The 14736-nt window shown below is 47.8% G+C and overlaps 1 protein-coding gene across 1 annotated transcript in view; it reads right to left on the reverse strand.

Annotated features, from left to right (window-relative positions):
• The window catches only part of PIN4 (peptidylprolyl cis/trans isomerase, NIMA-interacting 4), a 30661-nt gene extending 16491 nt beyond the window's left edge, over window positions 1–14170 (reverse strand). Inside the window, exons 1-2 of the mRNA XM_077465162.1 lie at window positions 14021–14170; window positions 13695–13771 (exon numbers count right to left, since the gene is read on the reverse strand). Coding sequence (XP_077321288.1) covers window positions 13695–13771; window positions 14021–14057 — 114 coding nt within the window. The 5' untranslated portion in view covers window positions 14058–14170. The remainder of the gene's footprint in view (window positions 1–13694; window positions 13772–14020) is intronic.
• Between the last annotated feature and the right edge of the window lie 566 nt (window positions 14171–14736).

A 14736-nucleotide genomic window follows, 5' to 3' on the forward strand; every position in this document is an offset into this window, starting at 1 on the left:
CACTCCAAATTTCTAGCCACACAGGTGGCTGTAAGGACAGGCTTAAGTGCAATAGAGGAGGCATCCCAAGCCCTCGTCAACAGCACATCACCCCTCTTGTCCATCGGGTCCTTAAGGGATCCTAGGTCATCGAAGGCCAGATCAGTTTTCTTAGAGACCTTAGCTAGTGGCGCATCCAACTTGGGAACCTTGTTCCAAGGCTGGGCTGCATCCTTCTCGAAGGGAAACCTACGTTTGAGACTGCTCGAAAAGAAGGGTCTCCTCTCAGGGTGCTCCCACTCCAGCAAGATCACTTGCACTAGAGATTTGTGCACAGGGAAAACTCTGGATTTCTGAGCAGACACCCCTTGATACATGAGGTCATGCTTGGAAAGCTGTACCGACTCCTCTCTGATCTCTAGGGTGTCATAGATCGCTTTTAGCAGATCCCCCACATCGTCCAATGTTAACTTGTACCTGGACCCTCTGGAGTAATCTTCCTCTTCCTCAAAAATCAGACCCTGAGTCCACCAGGTAAGAGGCCAGCGACCTGGGCTCCCTCTCCCTGTCTTCCCTATCCTCCTGACTGGGCTCAGACAAGGAAGGTAAACTTGCCACCCTAGATAGGGGCACTGAGGGACCCTGCATCCTATCCATCATTCCTCTAAACGATTTGAAGGTGGATGCGATCTCGTCTGACTGACGAAAGGATCTTCTGACACTCAGCCATGGAGTCATCCTTAGATTACTGACACATTCGGGGGAAAACTGGCTTCTCCCAATTGGGCCCAAGTTTTGTCCCAGACAGCACACTTTCTCCCTGGAGGCTGTATCTGAGTTCTGTGTTGTGCTTTACCCTGAAAGCGAGAGAAAAACACAGAAAATCTCATGAAAGCCTGCTCCCAACCGTTGCCACCACTGTGCTCGGGGGAAGGAGAGAAGTGCCCCGCCCGTCACCTGTGGTTCCCCACCCAGGGAAAGGCCTTGACCACAAGGACCTTATTCCCTCCCAGAATAAGCCATGGTCTGCCCTCACCATGCTTACCTGAGAGGTGCCGGTGCCAGAAGAACTGGATCAACCACCTGAACTGCTGCAGTGCCCTCCATGGTTCCTCAGTGTCTGTCACAGCCTCTGCTGGATCTGCACAGGCTCCGGGTGCCCACCAGACCACACGCTGCGCCTGGAAACTGGAACCTTCGTTTCCTGGCGCCCTCTGAAGAAGCGGTTCCGCCAGAAGCAGCGTCACTTCCGTTCATTGGAATGCGGAAGCCCCTCCTTGGATGCACGCACGTAACCATACCCGGAACAGACGTCCCGCATGCCTCGTGGATGCCGTTCGTTCTTCACAATTGTAACCATACCCAGAACGGACGTCCTGCATGCCTCGTGGACCCCATTCATTCTTGGGCGCAGTACGTTCTTTTCCGATTCACCGACCGAACTGTGCGAAAAATGGAGGTAGGGAATCTGACGCTTTTTAGAGGTCCAACTCTCTCCGAGCTTATATGCAGCAGGGTCTCTCTTCACTGCACCTAGACAGAGGGGCGCTTTGGGCAGAGGAGAAGGCACTTCAGAGGCTCCTTCCTAGGACAATCCTGGAATCTGGAGCTCCCCAGGTTCCTCACATGCTTCCTTCCCGTCCGGCAGGAAACACAAAAACTGAAGGACCGCCTTTTAACCTTTTTGGTGAATGTGTTTCCAGGCCCGGAGGGAGGAGCCCTATGTCTCAGAGGCTGTCCTGGAAGACGATAAGAGAAATAAAGCTCTATTTGTGCAAGCAAAATTATAAAAATTTCATTTGGGTACAGTGTAGCACAGGGGTGTCCAAACTTTTTTCAAAGAGGGCCAGATTTGATGAAGTGAACATGCTCGAGGGCCGACCATTTTGTCTGACATTCTTTAAACCATTAAAATTCGATCCAAGTGTGTTCATCCGAGCACTAATACACGGCCCAACAAGAATTATCTTGCCTTTGTGCTGTGTGTGGTGAACAGATGAGCTCGGGTGTGTTATTTGGATATACTGTATTTAATCGGCTTATACCACGCACCTTAACTTTAAAAGGGAAGTCTCAGGAAAAAAAATAAAAAATCTTACATTTTAAATAAAGACATGTGAAGCAAAATAAGGGTCAGTGCCCATCTGCAGCCCCCAGCGTATTGCCATGAATGCAGCCCCCAGCGTATTGCCATGAATGCAGCCCCCAGCGTATTGCCATGAATGCAGCCCCCAGCGTATTGCCATGAATGCAGCCCCCAATGAATGCAGCCCCCAATGAATGCAGCCCCCACATTGCCAGGAATGCAGCCCCCACATTGCCACACATTGCCATGAATGCAGCCCCCATATTGCCATGAATGCAGCCCCCATATTGCCATGAATGCAGCCCACACATTTTCATGAATGCAGCCTCACCATTACCATCAGTGCAGCCTGATTCATGTCCTCTGCAGCCTTGGAGGAGACAGGGAGGGGGGCGGGATGAGCGCCGACAGACATACAGGAGAAACTCCTGTTTCTATCGACGGCCTCTTTAATTGAAAGTCCCGCCTCCTGTGATGGACAAAACGGTTGTCCAATGGCAGCGCAGGACGGGACTTCCTTTTACACAGGACGCTGTCCTGTATCCAAGGCACTCGTTCCGCCCCCTCCATGGCAGCCAGCACATCTATCTTTTGTGGCCCCCGGCGATCGGGGATTCGTTGGGGGCCACAAAAGATATATATGGGAACATGACCAGACGGGCCGTCCGAAACCGGAATGCGGGCCGCGATTGGCCCGCGGGCCGGACTTTGGACATGCCTGGTGTAGCATGACCGCGCAATTGTCATTGAAAGCGCGAGAGTGATGAAAGCTGAAAATTGGGCTGGGAAGGAAGGGGGTGAAAGTGCCCTGTATTGTAGTGGTTAACCACTTTAGGACCGCCGCATGTAATTATACGTCGGCACAATGGCACGGACAGGCACAAGCACGTACCCATACGTGCCTGCCTTCAAGCGGGTGGGGGGGGGGTTCGATCGGACCCCCTCCCGCTGGCTGCAGCAGTCCGTTTCGCTTCAGGAGCGATCCGGGATGAGGGGGATGGCCGTTAGTTTCTGGCCATCCCCTCTCGATCGCTCCTGGCGAATGAGAAGCTTCCCCTGCCTGTGTAGTGTAAACACAGGCAGGAGGAAGTGATGTCACTCTCCTCGAGACGCTCTTTTTGACCGGACGGCGGGGAGAGAAGACATCCTAGTAAGTGCACCAACACTACACTGACACGTAGGTACACATAGGCACACTTTAACCCCCGATCACCCCCCCTCCCCTTCACAGTGTCACTGATTGCAGTGATCATTTATTTACTGATCACTGCATTTAGTGTCAGTTGTAACTGTAAAAAGTGTCAGGGCAGCCCCCTACCCCCCAATAAAGGTTTAACCCCTTGATTGCCCCGCAGGTAACCCTTTCACCCCTTTTGCCAGTGTCACTAAGCGATCGTTTTTCTGATCGCTGCATTAGTGTCACTGGTGCCGCTAGGTAGTTATTTTTTAGGTTCACCGCCAGGTTTTTATAGCGTTAGGTACCCCCATATACTACCTAATAAAAGGTTTTAACCCCCTGATTTCCCCTAGAGTTAACCATATAAGTGTTACAGGTGACGCTGGTTAGCCAGTTAGTCATTTAGGTTCCCCATCAGGTTTTTATATAGCGCCAGGGACCCCCATATACTACCTAATAAAGGTTTCAACCCCCTGATTGCCCCTAGTTAACCCTTTCACCAGTGATCACCATATAAGTGTTACGGGTGACGCTGGTTAGTTTGCTTTTTATAGCATCAGGGCACCCACCATTTATTACCCAATAAAGGTTTAACCCCCTGATCACCCGGCAGGTGATATCAATTGGGTTTTAGGGTCAGATAGGGTCTGCGTCGCCCCAGGCAGCGCTAAGTTAGTGCCAGTACCGATAACACCCACGCGCAAAGCATACACCTCCCGTAGTGGTATAGTATCTGAACAGATCAATATCTGATCTATACTAGTGTCCCCAGCAGTTTAGGGTTCCAAAAAAACGCATTGTTAGCCCAGATACCTGCTAGCACCTGCGTTTTGCCCATCCGCCCACCCAAGTGCAGTATCGATCGATCGCTGTCACTTACAAAACACTAAGCACATAACTGCAGTGTTCACAGAGCCAGGCCTGATCCCTGCGATCGCCAACAGTTTTTTTTGGTAGCGTTTTATATTTAAATCCTGAAGGCGGTGCTTGGTTTTCGGGGTCCCGTAGGCTCCCAAAAAGTCCCCAACATGTGGTATCCCCGTACTCAGGAGAAGCAGCAGAATGTATTTTGGAGTATAATTTTACATATGCCCATAGCATGTGTGAGCAATATATCATTTAGTGACAACTTTGTGCAAAAAAAAAAAAGTTTGTAATATTCCCGCAACTTGTGGCAAAATATAAAATATTCCATGGACTCAACATGCCTCTCGGTAAATAGCTTGGGGTGTCTTACTTTCCAAAATGGGGTCATTTTGTGTTATTTTAGCATTTTATGGCCTTCGAAACTGTGATAGGTAGTGAGGAGTTAAATCAAAAATTTGCACCCTTAGAAATCCTGAAGGCAGTGATTGGTTTTCTGGGTGCCATACGCGGCTAGACTCCCAAAAAGTCCCACACATGTGGTATCACCATACTCAGGTGAAGCAGCAGAATATATTTTTTGGGTGCAATTCCACATATAACTATGGCATGTGTGAGCAATATATAATTTAGTGACAACTTTTTGTAAACTTTTTTTTGTCATTATTCAATCGCTTGGGAGAAAAAAAAAAAAAAATTTATGGGCTCAACATGCTCCTCAGCAATTTCCTTGGGGTGTCTACTTTCCAAAATGGGGTCATTTGGGGGGGGGGGGGTGAGGTTGTATTGCCCTGCCATTTTAGCAAGAAATGAGATAGGCAGTCAAATTAAAAGCCGTGTAAATTCCAGAAAATCTAGTTTGTAGACGCTATAACTTTTGCGCAAACCAATAAATATACGCTTATTGACATTTTTTTTTACTAAAGGCATGTGGCTGAATACATTTTGGCCTAAATGTATGACTAAAATTGAGTTTATTCGATTTTTCTTATAACAAAAAGTAAAAATATCTTTTTTTTTTTTTTCCCCCAAAATTCAGTCTTTTTCCATTTATATTGTAAAAAAAAAAAAAAAAAAAAAAAAAAAAAAAAAAAAAAAAAAAAAAAAAAAATCGCAGAGGCAATCAAATACCATCAAAAGAAAGCTCTATTTGTGGGAGGAAAAGGACGCAAATTTCGTTTGGGTACAACATTGCATGACTGTGCAATTACCAGTTAACCCTTTCATGACTAAGCCTATTTTTGGCATTTGGTGTTTACAAGTTAAAATCCATATATTTTTTGCTAGAAAATTACTTGGAACCACCAAACATTATATATATATATTTTTTAGCAGAGACTCTAGAAAATAAAACGGCGATTGTTGCAATATTTTATGTCACACGGTATTTGCGCAGCGGTGTTTTAAACGCAACTTTTTGGGAAAAGGGACACTTTCATGAATTAAAAAAAAAAAAAAAACAGGAAATTAGCCCAATTTTGTGGCATAATGTGAAAGATAATGTTACGCCGAGTAAACAGATACCAAACATGTCACACTTTATAATTGCACGCACTTGTGGATTGACGACAAAGTACGGTACCTAAAACTCTCAATAGGCGACACTTAAAAAAAAATTTACGGTTAGCGTTACAGAGAAGGTCTAGTGCTAGAATTTTTGCACTCGCTCTGACGATCGCGGCGATACCTCACATGTGTGATTTGAACACCGTTTACATATGCGGGCGCGACTTCCATATGCGTTTTCTTTGCTTCGCGGGCTCGCGGGGACGGCGGGCACTTTAAAAAAAAAAATTTTTTTTTGATTTATTTTATTTATTTTAAAATGACTAAATTGTTTTTGAAAACTGGAGTTAGTACTTACCGGTAACTCCTTTTCCGGTGGTCTTCCAGGACAGCCCTTGAGAGATGGAGCTCCTCCCATCGACACAGGAAACACATTGCCACAGTTCAAAAGGCGGTCCCTCAGGTCCCTGGTCAGTCATTCACCAAGAACCGAAGGATGGAACTGAAAAACATATAAACCATAACAGGTAATAACATTAGTACATCACTACAATCAAATAAAGGGTGGGATCGTGCTGTCCTGGAAGACCACCGGAAAAGGAGTTACCGGTAAGTACTAACTCCAGTTTTCCCAAGTGTTCTTCCAGGACAGCCCTTGAGAGGATCCCCAAGTACTTACCAGATTAGGGGGGGACCACGGCCTGGAGGACTTTCCTCCCAAAGGCCTGATCCTGACTAGACATTAAGTCCAGTCGGTAATGCCTTGTAAAGGTGGAAAAGCTTGACCATGTGGCTGCTTTACATACCTGCTCCGGGGTGGCACCAGCTCTTTCTGCCCAGGATGCAGACAACGCTCTTGTGGAGTGAGCTTTAACACCCTCAGGAGGATCTCTATTCAAGGCCTTATACCCCTCTGCTATAGCTAGCCTAATCCATCTAGCTATGGTTACTTTTGAAGCTTTCTGTCCCCTACGCTGTCCGGAAAAAAGGACAAAAAGGGAGTCTGAGATTCTGAATGGATTTGTTATTTTAAGATATTCTAGAATACACCTCCTCACATCCAATAAATGAAAACGTTCCTCTTTCTCATTTGCTGCATTTTGACAAAATGAAGGGAGGACAATATCTTGGGACCTATGGAAGCTAGATGCTACCTTTGGTAAGAACCCAGGGTCTGTCTTTAGTATGACTCTGTCTTCTAGGATCTGTAGGAATGGTTCCCTGATGGAAAGTGCTTGGATTTCACTGACCCTACGGGCTGAAGTGATTGCCACCAGGAGAACTGTCTTAAAGGTAATAAGCCTTAGGGAGGCCTCTGAGATAGGCTCAAAGGGTGACCCCAAGAAAGCTTTTAGCACAACTGCTAAATCCCAGGATGGGACTTTTGTGATTCTGACTGGCTTACGTCTAGCGACTGCCTTACAGAATCTAGCGACAAAAGGATTTTCCTGTAAGCGTTCATCTAGGTATACACTTAAGGCAGCTATCTGTACCTTAATAGTACTTAGGGTTAAACCCTTGTTTACACCTTCCTGTAAAAACTGTAGAATATTAGCCGTATTTATGTCACGGCTATTCAGCCAGCTATTAAATTTTTTCCCGACTTTTTTGTAAATAGCTCTCGTGACTGGTTTGCGACTCTGTAGTAAGGTCGCAATTACCTCGTCTGACAGGCCCTTACTCCTTAAGATTTCCTCCTCAGTAACCACGCTGACAGCTTCAGTGTGGCGACCTGCGGATGGTAAAGAGGTCCCTGCGACAGGAGGTCCTGTCTGTAGGGAAGTCTTAGAGGCGGACAATCTGTCAATTGTAGCAACGTTGTGAACCACGGTCTCCTGGGCCAAAAAGGTGCTACTAGAATCAAACAGGTTTTCTCCTTGAGGAATCTTGCTAGGACCCTCGGAATGAGATGAAGAGGGGGAAATGCATACGCCAGACTGAAAGTCCATGGAGTTTGCAAGGCATCTACCGCCAGGGGTTGATCTCCTGGGTTTAGCGAGAAAAAATTGGGAACCTTTGCATTTTTCTTGCTCGCAAAAAGGTCTACCTCTGGTTCTCCCCAGTGAGCTGTTATGAGATTGAATGCCTCTGGGTGTAAGGACCATTCTTGGTTCGAAATCCTCTGTCGACTCAAGAAGTCCGCCTTGTTGTTCAGCTCCCCTTTCAGGTGAACTGCAGAAATGGATTCCAGATTGGCTTCTGCCCACTGGAGAATGCGTCTGGCTACCAACATCAAACGAGGACTTCTGGTTCCTCCTTGTTTGTTTATGTATGCTACAGCCGTCGTATTGTCTGAACGGACTTGTAGATGGTGACCCTGTATTGCGGGGTGGAAAGCTAGAATAGCTCTCAGGATTGCTGTTAGTTCTTTCCAATTGGAAGAGAAACATTTCTCCTCCGGGGTCCACTTGTCCTGGACCCAGCTTGAGCCTAAGTGGGCTCCCCAGCCCCAACTGCTCGCATCCGTTGTTAGTGTTGAAGTGATAGGAAGGACCCAATGAACCCCTTTGTTTAGGTTCTCCCTGTCCTTCCACCACCAGAGGGAGCGTTTTATCCTTGAGGGGATCGATACCTCCTCCTCCAGATCTCTGCCTTTTAATTGTTCTAACAGAAAACCCTGAAGTTCTCTTTGGTGGAACCTGGCCCATTGTACGGCTGGAATGGCTGCCGTCATAAGACCTAAGACCGACATTACTTCCCCCACCGTACACTTGGGGCTGCATTGAAGAAAAGATATTCTCTGCCACAGATTCAAAATCTTTTCTTCCGGCAGTATAATTTTCTGATCTACAGACTTGATCCAGTACCCCAGATACAGGATCTCCTGTGTTGGGGTTGTCTTGGATTTCTCCTGACTGACAATCCACCCTAATCGACTCAGACTGAGTTGAGTCAATTCCAGGTCCTGAGAAAGACGACTCTCTGATTGGGCTGTTAGGAGCAGATCGTCTAGGTAGGGGATAATTGAGACTGATTGAAGCCTCAGAGGAACTAAAGCCTCTCCGAGAACCTTGGTAAAGATTCTCGGAGAGGATGATAGACCGAAGGGAAGTGCTCTGCACTGAAAGTGGTAAACCTTTGTGTCTATCTGCACTGCCATCCGAAGGAATTTCTGGCATTCCTCCCTTATTGGAATGTGCAGATAAGCATCCCTTAGGTCCAGGGTTGCCATAAATGTCTCTTTCTGCAGGAGATTCTTTATGGAATAAATGGACTCCATCCGAAATCTCTTGTAACGGATGGAGCGATTCAGTGGACGGAGGTTCATAATTAGTCTGAATCTCCCTGACGGTTTTCTTACCACAAAAATGTGCGAGTAAAAACCGTCCCCTTGTTCCTGAATAGGGACTGGTGTCAATACTTCTTGATCTACCATTTACCCTATTAGTAAAAGGTAAGGCCCTGGCCTTTTCTGAGTGACTTGGAAGCTTTGTCACCAGAAACTTGGAAGGCGGGTTGCTGTGAAATTCCAGCGCATGACCCCTTTTTATTATATTTAAGACAAACTCGTTCGAGGTTGTCTCTTCCCATTGTGGAAGAAATTTGCTTAATCTTCCTCCCACAGGAACCCTGACGTCACTGGGGTTTGGGATCCTGATTGGGGCGGCTAAACAGTATGCCCCCTTTTCCTTTCCCTTTATGTCCCGACCAATGTTTTTTGGGGGTTGAACTCTTCTCTGGTTTAGAGGGTTCCTTAAAGGGACGAAAAAAAATTCTTTGAAAATTTTTCTTTTTTGCGGGAAAGGTTTTCTTTTTGTCCGCCGTCCTTTCTAAGGCGGAGTCTAATTCAGGCCCGAAGACTAAGTCTCCTGTAAAAGGGACGCTGCACAGGCGGGTTTTAGACGCCGTGTCTCCCCCCCAGGTTTTCATCCATACTGACCTCCTTGCTGCCACTGAAAGTGCTGCAGATTTAGCCGTAAATTTTACGGAGTCCGTGGAGGCGTCAGAGATGAAACTGGTGGCCTTAAAAAGCATAGGGAAGGATTTCAAAAGCTCCCCCCTAGGAGTGCCTGCCTTTAAGTGTTCTTGTAGTTGCGATAACCAGAACTCCAGGTTTCTAGCTACACAGGAAGTGGCTAGAGCTGGTTTTAAGCCTGCCATAGAGGCATCCCAGGCCCTCTTTAAGACAATGTCTGTTCTCCTGTCCATGGGATCTTTCAGGTGGCCCATATCCTCAAAGGCCAGATCAGCCTGCTTTGAGATTTTGGACAGAGGGGCGTCTAGTTTAGGATTTTTATTCCAGACCGCCTCTGGGCTCTCATCAAAAGGGAACCTTCTCTTAAGGGATTTAGGAAAGAAAACCTTCTTGTCTGGTTCAGACCACTCCTTAAGGACAAGGTCAGAAAGCACCTTATGTATAGGAAAAACCCTTGCTTTCTTTTTCCCCAGAGCCTCATACATTTGATCATGTCTGGATAACTGAGTTTCTTCCTCCTCAATTTCCAGCGTATCATAGATAGCCCCCATTAGCTCATCTACTTCCTCGAGAGATAATCTATATTTTGAGGCTTTAGATGCTGCTTGATCCTCTTCCTGACCCGAGTCAGTGTCAGAGGATTCGGGGCTAATCAACGTGGGGCTAGGCTCCCTGACCATACGGGGCTCCCCTGAGCTGGGTGTTGTAAGGCATGGTGAGGATGAGATTATAGTTGTTTTACTCGTGGAGGCAGCTGCAGCTGATCCCACGTCAGTGATTAACTCCCGGAGGGACTTAAAGGTCGACGCCATTTCCTCTTTAAAGGAGCCCAAAAACTTTGCTAAAAGGGGAATCTGCCTCAGATTTAAGCAAGCTTGCAATGCATTGCTTGCATAGGGCTTTGTTAGAGCCAGAGGACAACCTATTCCCACAATTAGGGCACTTTTTGCGGCCTGTCTTGTCTTCCCTTGGCATCTCTTTAGCCTGAAAATAAGAAGACAAAGGATTTCTTAGCGTCAGCACCATGTCCCTCTTAGAATCACCACTAACAAACAACCTCACTGTGAGTAAACCGCCACCGTGGGGCACTACAGGGCCCAGCCTACAAACACCACCACTCCACCAGAGTAATAGCATGCCCAGCAGCCTACCTGGGTTTGGCTGGTGCCTGTCTCCGCCGGAGTATCCTGGGGAATAGCCTCCATGGTCCCCCTCTGACGCTCCGAATCCCGCCGCTAATCCGGTATAGCTGGACGCTGGTCGGGCTTCACAGGCACAGCGCTGGCTCTCCCTCTCCTCCTTGTACCCTTAGAGACCCGGAACCGGAAGTCTCGGCACGCAGTGATGACGCGGTTCCGCCGGAAGTGAACGCTCGGCGTCTCCGACCCCCTGCAACGAGGAGGGAAGATGGAAGGTTCCACTCACCACTCCTGGGGGAAACCGGCGTCATTCTGCCCCTGGCCACCTCGGCACTGGAAGGAGGAGGGTAACGGGTCTGCTCCGGTTCAGCTGGACGGTACCCGAGCCAAAGAAAAAAGGTATGGACCCAAACTGCAGCCATAAACCAGGACCCGGTCCCTTAGGCTTGCAGGTTCTCAGGCAGCCCCTGAGAGGGGCCTCCAGGTTCCTGGCAACATGTTCCTCCGACGGAGGAAACACAAATGACTGACCAGGGACCTGAGGGACCGCCTTTTGAACTGTGGCAATGTGTTTCCTGTGTCGATGGGAGGAGCTCCATCTCTCAAGGGCTGTCCTGGAAGAACACTTGGGAAAAATAAATAAAAAATTTGATCACTTTTATTGCTGTCACAAGGAATGTAAACATCCCTTGTGACAGTAATAGGTGGTGACAGGTACTCTTCATGGAGGGATCGGGGGTCTAAAAGACCCCCCACCCCTCCTTTACACTTCAATGTATTCAGATCGCCGAAAACGGCGATTCTGAATACCGTATATATTTTTAAAACCGGCGTCATTGGCAGCCGAGTAAACGGGAAGTGACGTCATGACGTCGCTTCCGTGTTTACTATGAGGAGACTGGAACGAAGCCGATTACGGCTTCGTTACAGTTCCTCCCCAGCAGCCGGAGGCAGCGGTCATGGAATCGGTGCTCCCGATAGAGCGGGAGCACCAGGAGGGGGGGGACATCCCCTCCCGCATAACAGCCGAGCAGCTTTTAGCCGCATCGGTTGTTATGGCTGGATAGCCAATCGCCTGCTGAAAAAAATGGTACCAGGATGATGCCTGCAGGTGCGGGCATCATCCCGGTATACCCCCCGGAAGCCAAGTACGCAGATCTGCGTACGCTCGGCGGGAAGGGGTTAAAGCAGTGCAGTGCCAAATTGTAAAAAGACCTCTGGTCCTTAGGCTGACAATTGGTCCGGTGCTTAAGTGGTTAAGATGCTCATCTATTATATTATTATTTAACCACTTACAGACCGGACCATTTTGCTGGTCAAAGACCAGACCGCTTTTTGCGATTCGGCACTGCGCCGCTTTAACTGACAATTGCGCGGTCGTGCGACGTGGCTCCCAAACAAAATTGACGTCCTTTTTTCCCACAAATAGAGCTTTCTTTTGGTGGCATTTGATCACCCCCGCGGTTTTTATTTTTTGCACTATAAACAAAAATAGAGCGACAATTTTGACTTGACGCATTATTTTTTACTTTTTGTTATAATAAATATCCCCCAAAAATATATATATAAAAAAAAAAACTTCCCTCAGTTTAGGCCGATACTTATTCTTCTACATATTTTTGGTAAAAAAAAAAAAAATCGCAATAAGCGATTATTGATTTTGATTGATTGCGCAAAAGTTTACAAAACAGGGGCATTTTTATTAATAATTTTTTACTTTTTTGTTTTACTAGTAATGGCGGCGATCAGCGATTTTTATTGTGACTGCGACATTGTGGCATTTTTGGGACCATTGTCATTTATACAGCAATCACTGCTATTAGTGATTCCTGCGTAAACTAGACCCTAAGGGGTTAACCAGTGGGAGGCAGTGTAGGGAGCAGAGATCAGCATCACTAGTTGCTAGGCAGAATGGAGAAATGCTGTTTCCTCCATTCAGCCGTCCCGTGAGACGATCCCGGGTATGCCCGGCGGCGCGCTCGCGATGGCAGGGCAGCACTGAAGATTGGACATACCTGTACGCCAATACGCCTGCCATTCTGCGTGCGCTGGTCGGGAACCGGTTAAGGTACCAATGTAGTGCCGTCAATTTTTCCACATATACAACACACATCGGTCCCTACCCTCAAAGAGCACACAATCCAAGGTCCCCAACTCACATTCATATACTAGGGCCAATTTTGGCCAGAATTGGACAGAAGCCAATTAACCAACCAACTACCAGCATGTCTTTGGAGTGTGGGAGGAAACTGGAGTACCCGTAGGAAACCCACGCAGGCACAGGGAGAATATGTCGTGGTTGGGATTCGAACCAGCGACCCTTCTTACTGCTAGGCGAGAGAGCTACCCACTACACCACTGTGCCACCCAAGGGTCAATGAAGAGGTATTGTGATAGAGGATCATTGAAGATTTGGGGGGGGGGGGGGGGGGGCAGGTGGTTGAGAGTCACTTTAGATGTATTGGGGACGGAGGGTTGTAGAGGGTCATTGAAGAGCTGTGGGGGGTAGAAGGCGGTCACTGAAGAGTTATGGGTAGAAGAAGGTGGTACAAAGTCAATGAAGAGGTATGGTGGAGGGGTAGGGTGAGAGTTATTGAAGATGTATTGGGGGGGGGGGGGGGTTTTCACTGAATATGTATGGGGGGCGGAGGGTGCTAGAGGGCCAATGAAGATGTATGGTGTGGATGAGGGTGGTGGGAGGTCAACGAGGAGGTATTAGGTATGGGGGGGGGATTTTGGTTAGAGGGTTACTGAAAAGGTATGGGGGAGAGAAGATGGTAGGGGAGGCCTTTGGTTAGAGAGTCACTGAAGATGTATGAGGGGAGGGGGGGAGAGTGGTGGAGGATCACTGGGAGGTATAGTGGGTAGAAGGAGATCACTGAAGAGATAGTATATGGGGGGGCTAGGATGAGGAGAGGGTCACTGAACAGGTTTCACTGGTGGGCACGCAATTTTAAAGTATGACATGTTGTGAAATATATATATACACCCACATATCACACGGTCTCCATTCTGAGGACATTTTACCTTCACAGCAGTTCCACCTTTTAGAGTCGCAGTCTTCTTGTCTGCAGCTTCTCCTCCAGCAGCTCCTCCTCCACCGCCTGGTAAGAGAAACTTTAGATCAGAACAGACGCTTTATCCAGACAGTATATTGAAGCATACACTCTGCACACAGCGCCACTCTGTGGCCGCATACCAACCACACTGGAGGGGTATGGGGGGGGGGGGGGTCACTAGAGGGGTGGAGGAGGGCCTATTCACAGACAACGATCGATATAAATGTACAGTAACACGTTCTCTATGACACCGCCTGGTTGCGGTGATGATCAGGATCTCCTCCCCGGACTCACCTTTCCCCCCCTTCCCTCCTTTCCCTTTCGGCGGCATGACACCCGGAGACACAGGAGCCGGAAGTGAGATCAGCAAGAAGTGTTAAACTACATCATCACGTGACAGAACTGTGATTGGGAGGAGCCACATAAAGTGTGGGTTCGTACGAGCCATTGACAGCCCCGCCCACATATCGCGGCCACCATTGGCTCCTCCCCCCGGCTGACAGGTTCCATTAACCTCTTCCTTACTCACACCATCTCTACCATTATCTTCCTTTATCAGCACCTTTCTGTCACCATTGCTCCTCATTGTGCCCCTCATTTCTATAAAGTTGTATATAAAATGCACTTTTTATCAAAAAATGTTTCCCAGTGCTAAACCTTTCATCTGATTTCTAAATTGCTGCATTTGTAAATTTTCAAAATCCAATATAAGAGAATAGTAGTGGCAAAAAAGCACTTGTGGGTTTAACCAATCATTTTTTTGTGTGCAATTCTCCTTTTAAGGGGGTGTGTCCTATGCCTGCATACTTTTGTTAATAGGTGTCCCTCTTTCCCATCTCAGGAAGTTGGGAGGTATGACGTTACTAATGGAGGTTGCTAGCAATGAAAGGGTTAATGCAGGCCCGGACTGGCCATAGGGCATACCGGGCAGTTGCCCGGTGGGCCGGGGCCGCCGGGCTCAACCTCGGGGCCGTGATCTGATGCCTGATGATGGCCGGGCTGCACAGCGG

The sequence above is a fragment of the Lithobates pipiens genome, unplaced genomic scaffold, assembly GCF_037356315.1.
Source record: "Lithobates pipiens isolate NorthernLeopardFrog02 unplaced genomic scaffold, aLitPip1_a1.2 Scaffold_1, whole genome shotgun sequence".
In the NCBI taxonomy this organism is placed as follows: domain Eukaryota; kingdom Metazoa; phylum Chordata; class Amphibia; order Anura; family Ranidae; genus Lithobates; species Lithobates pipiens.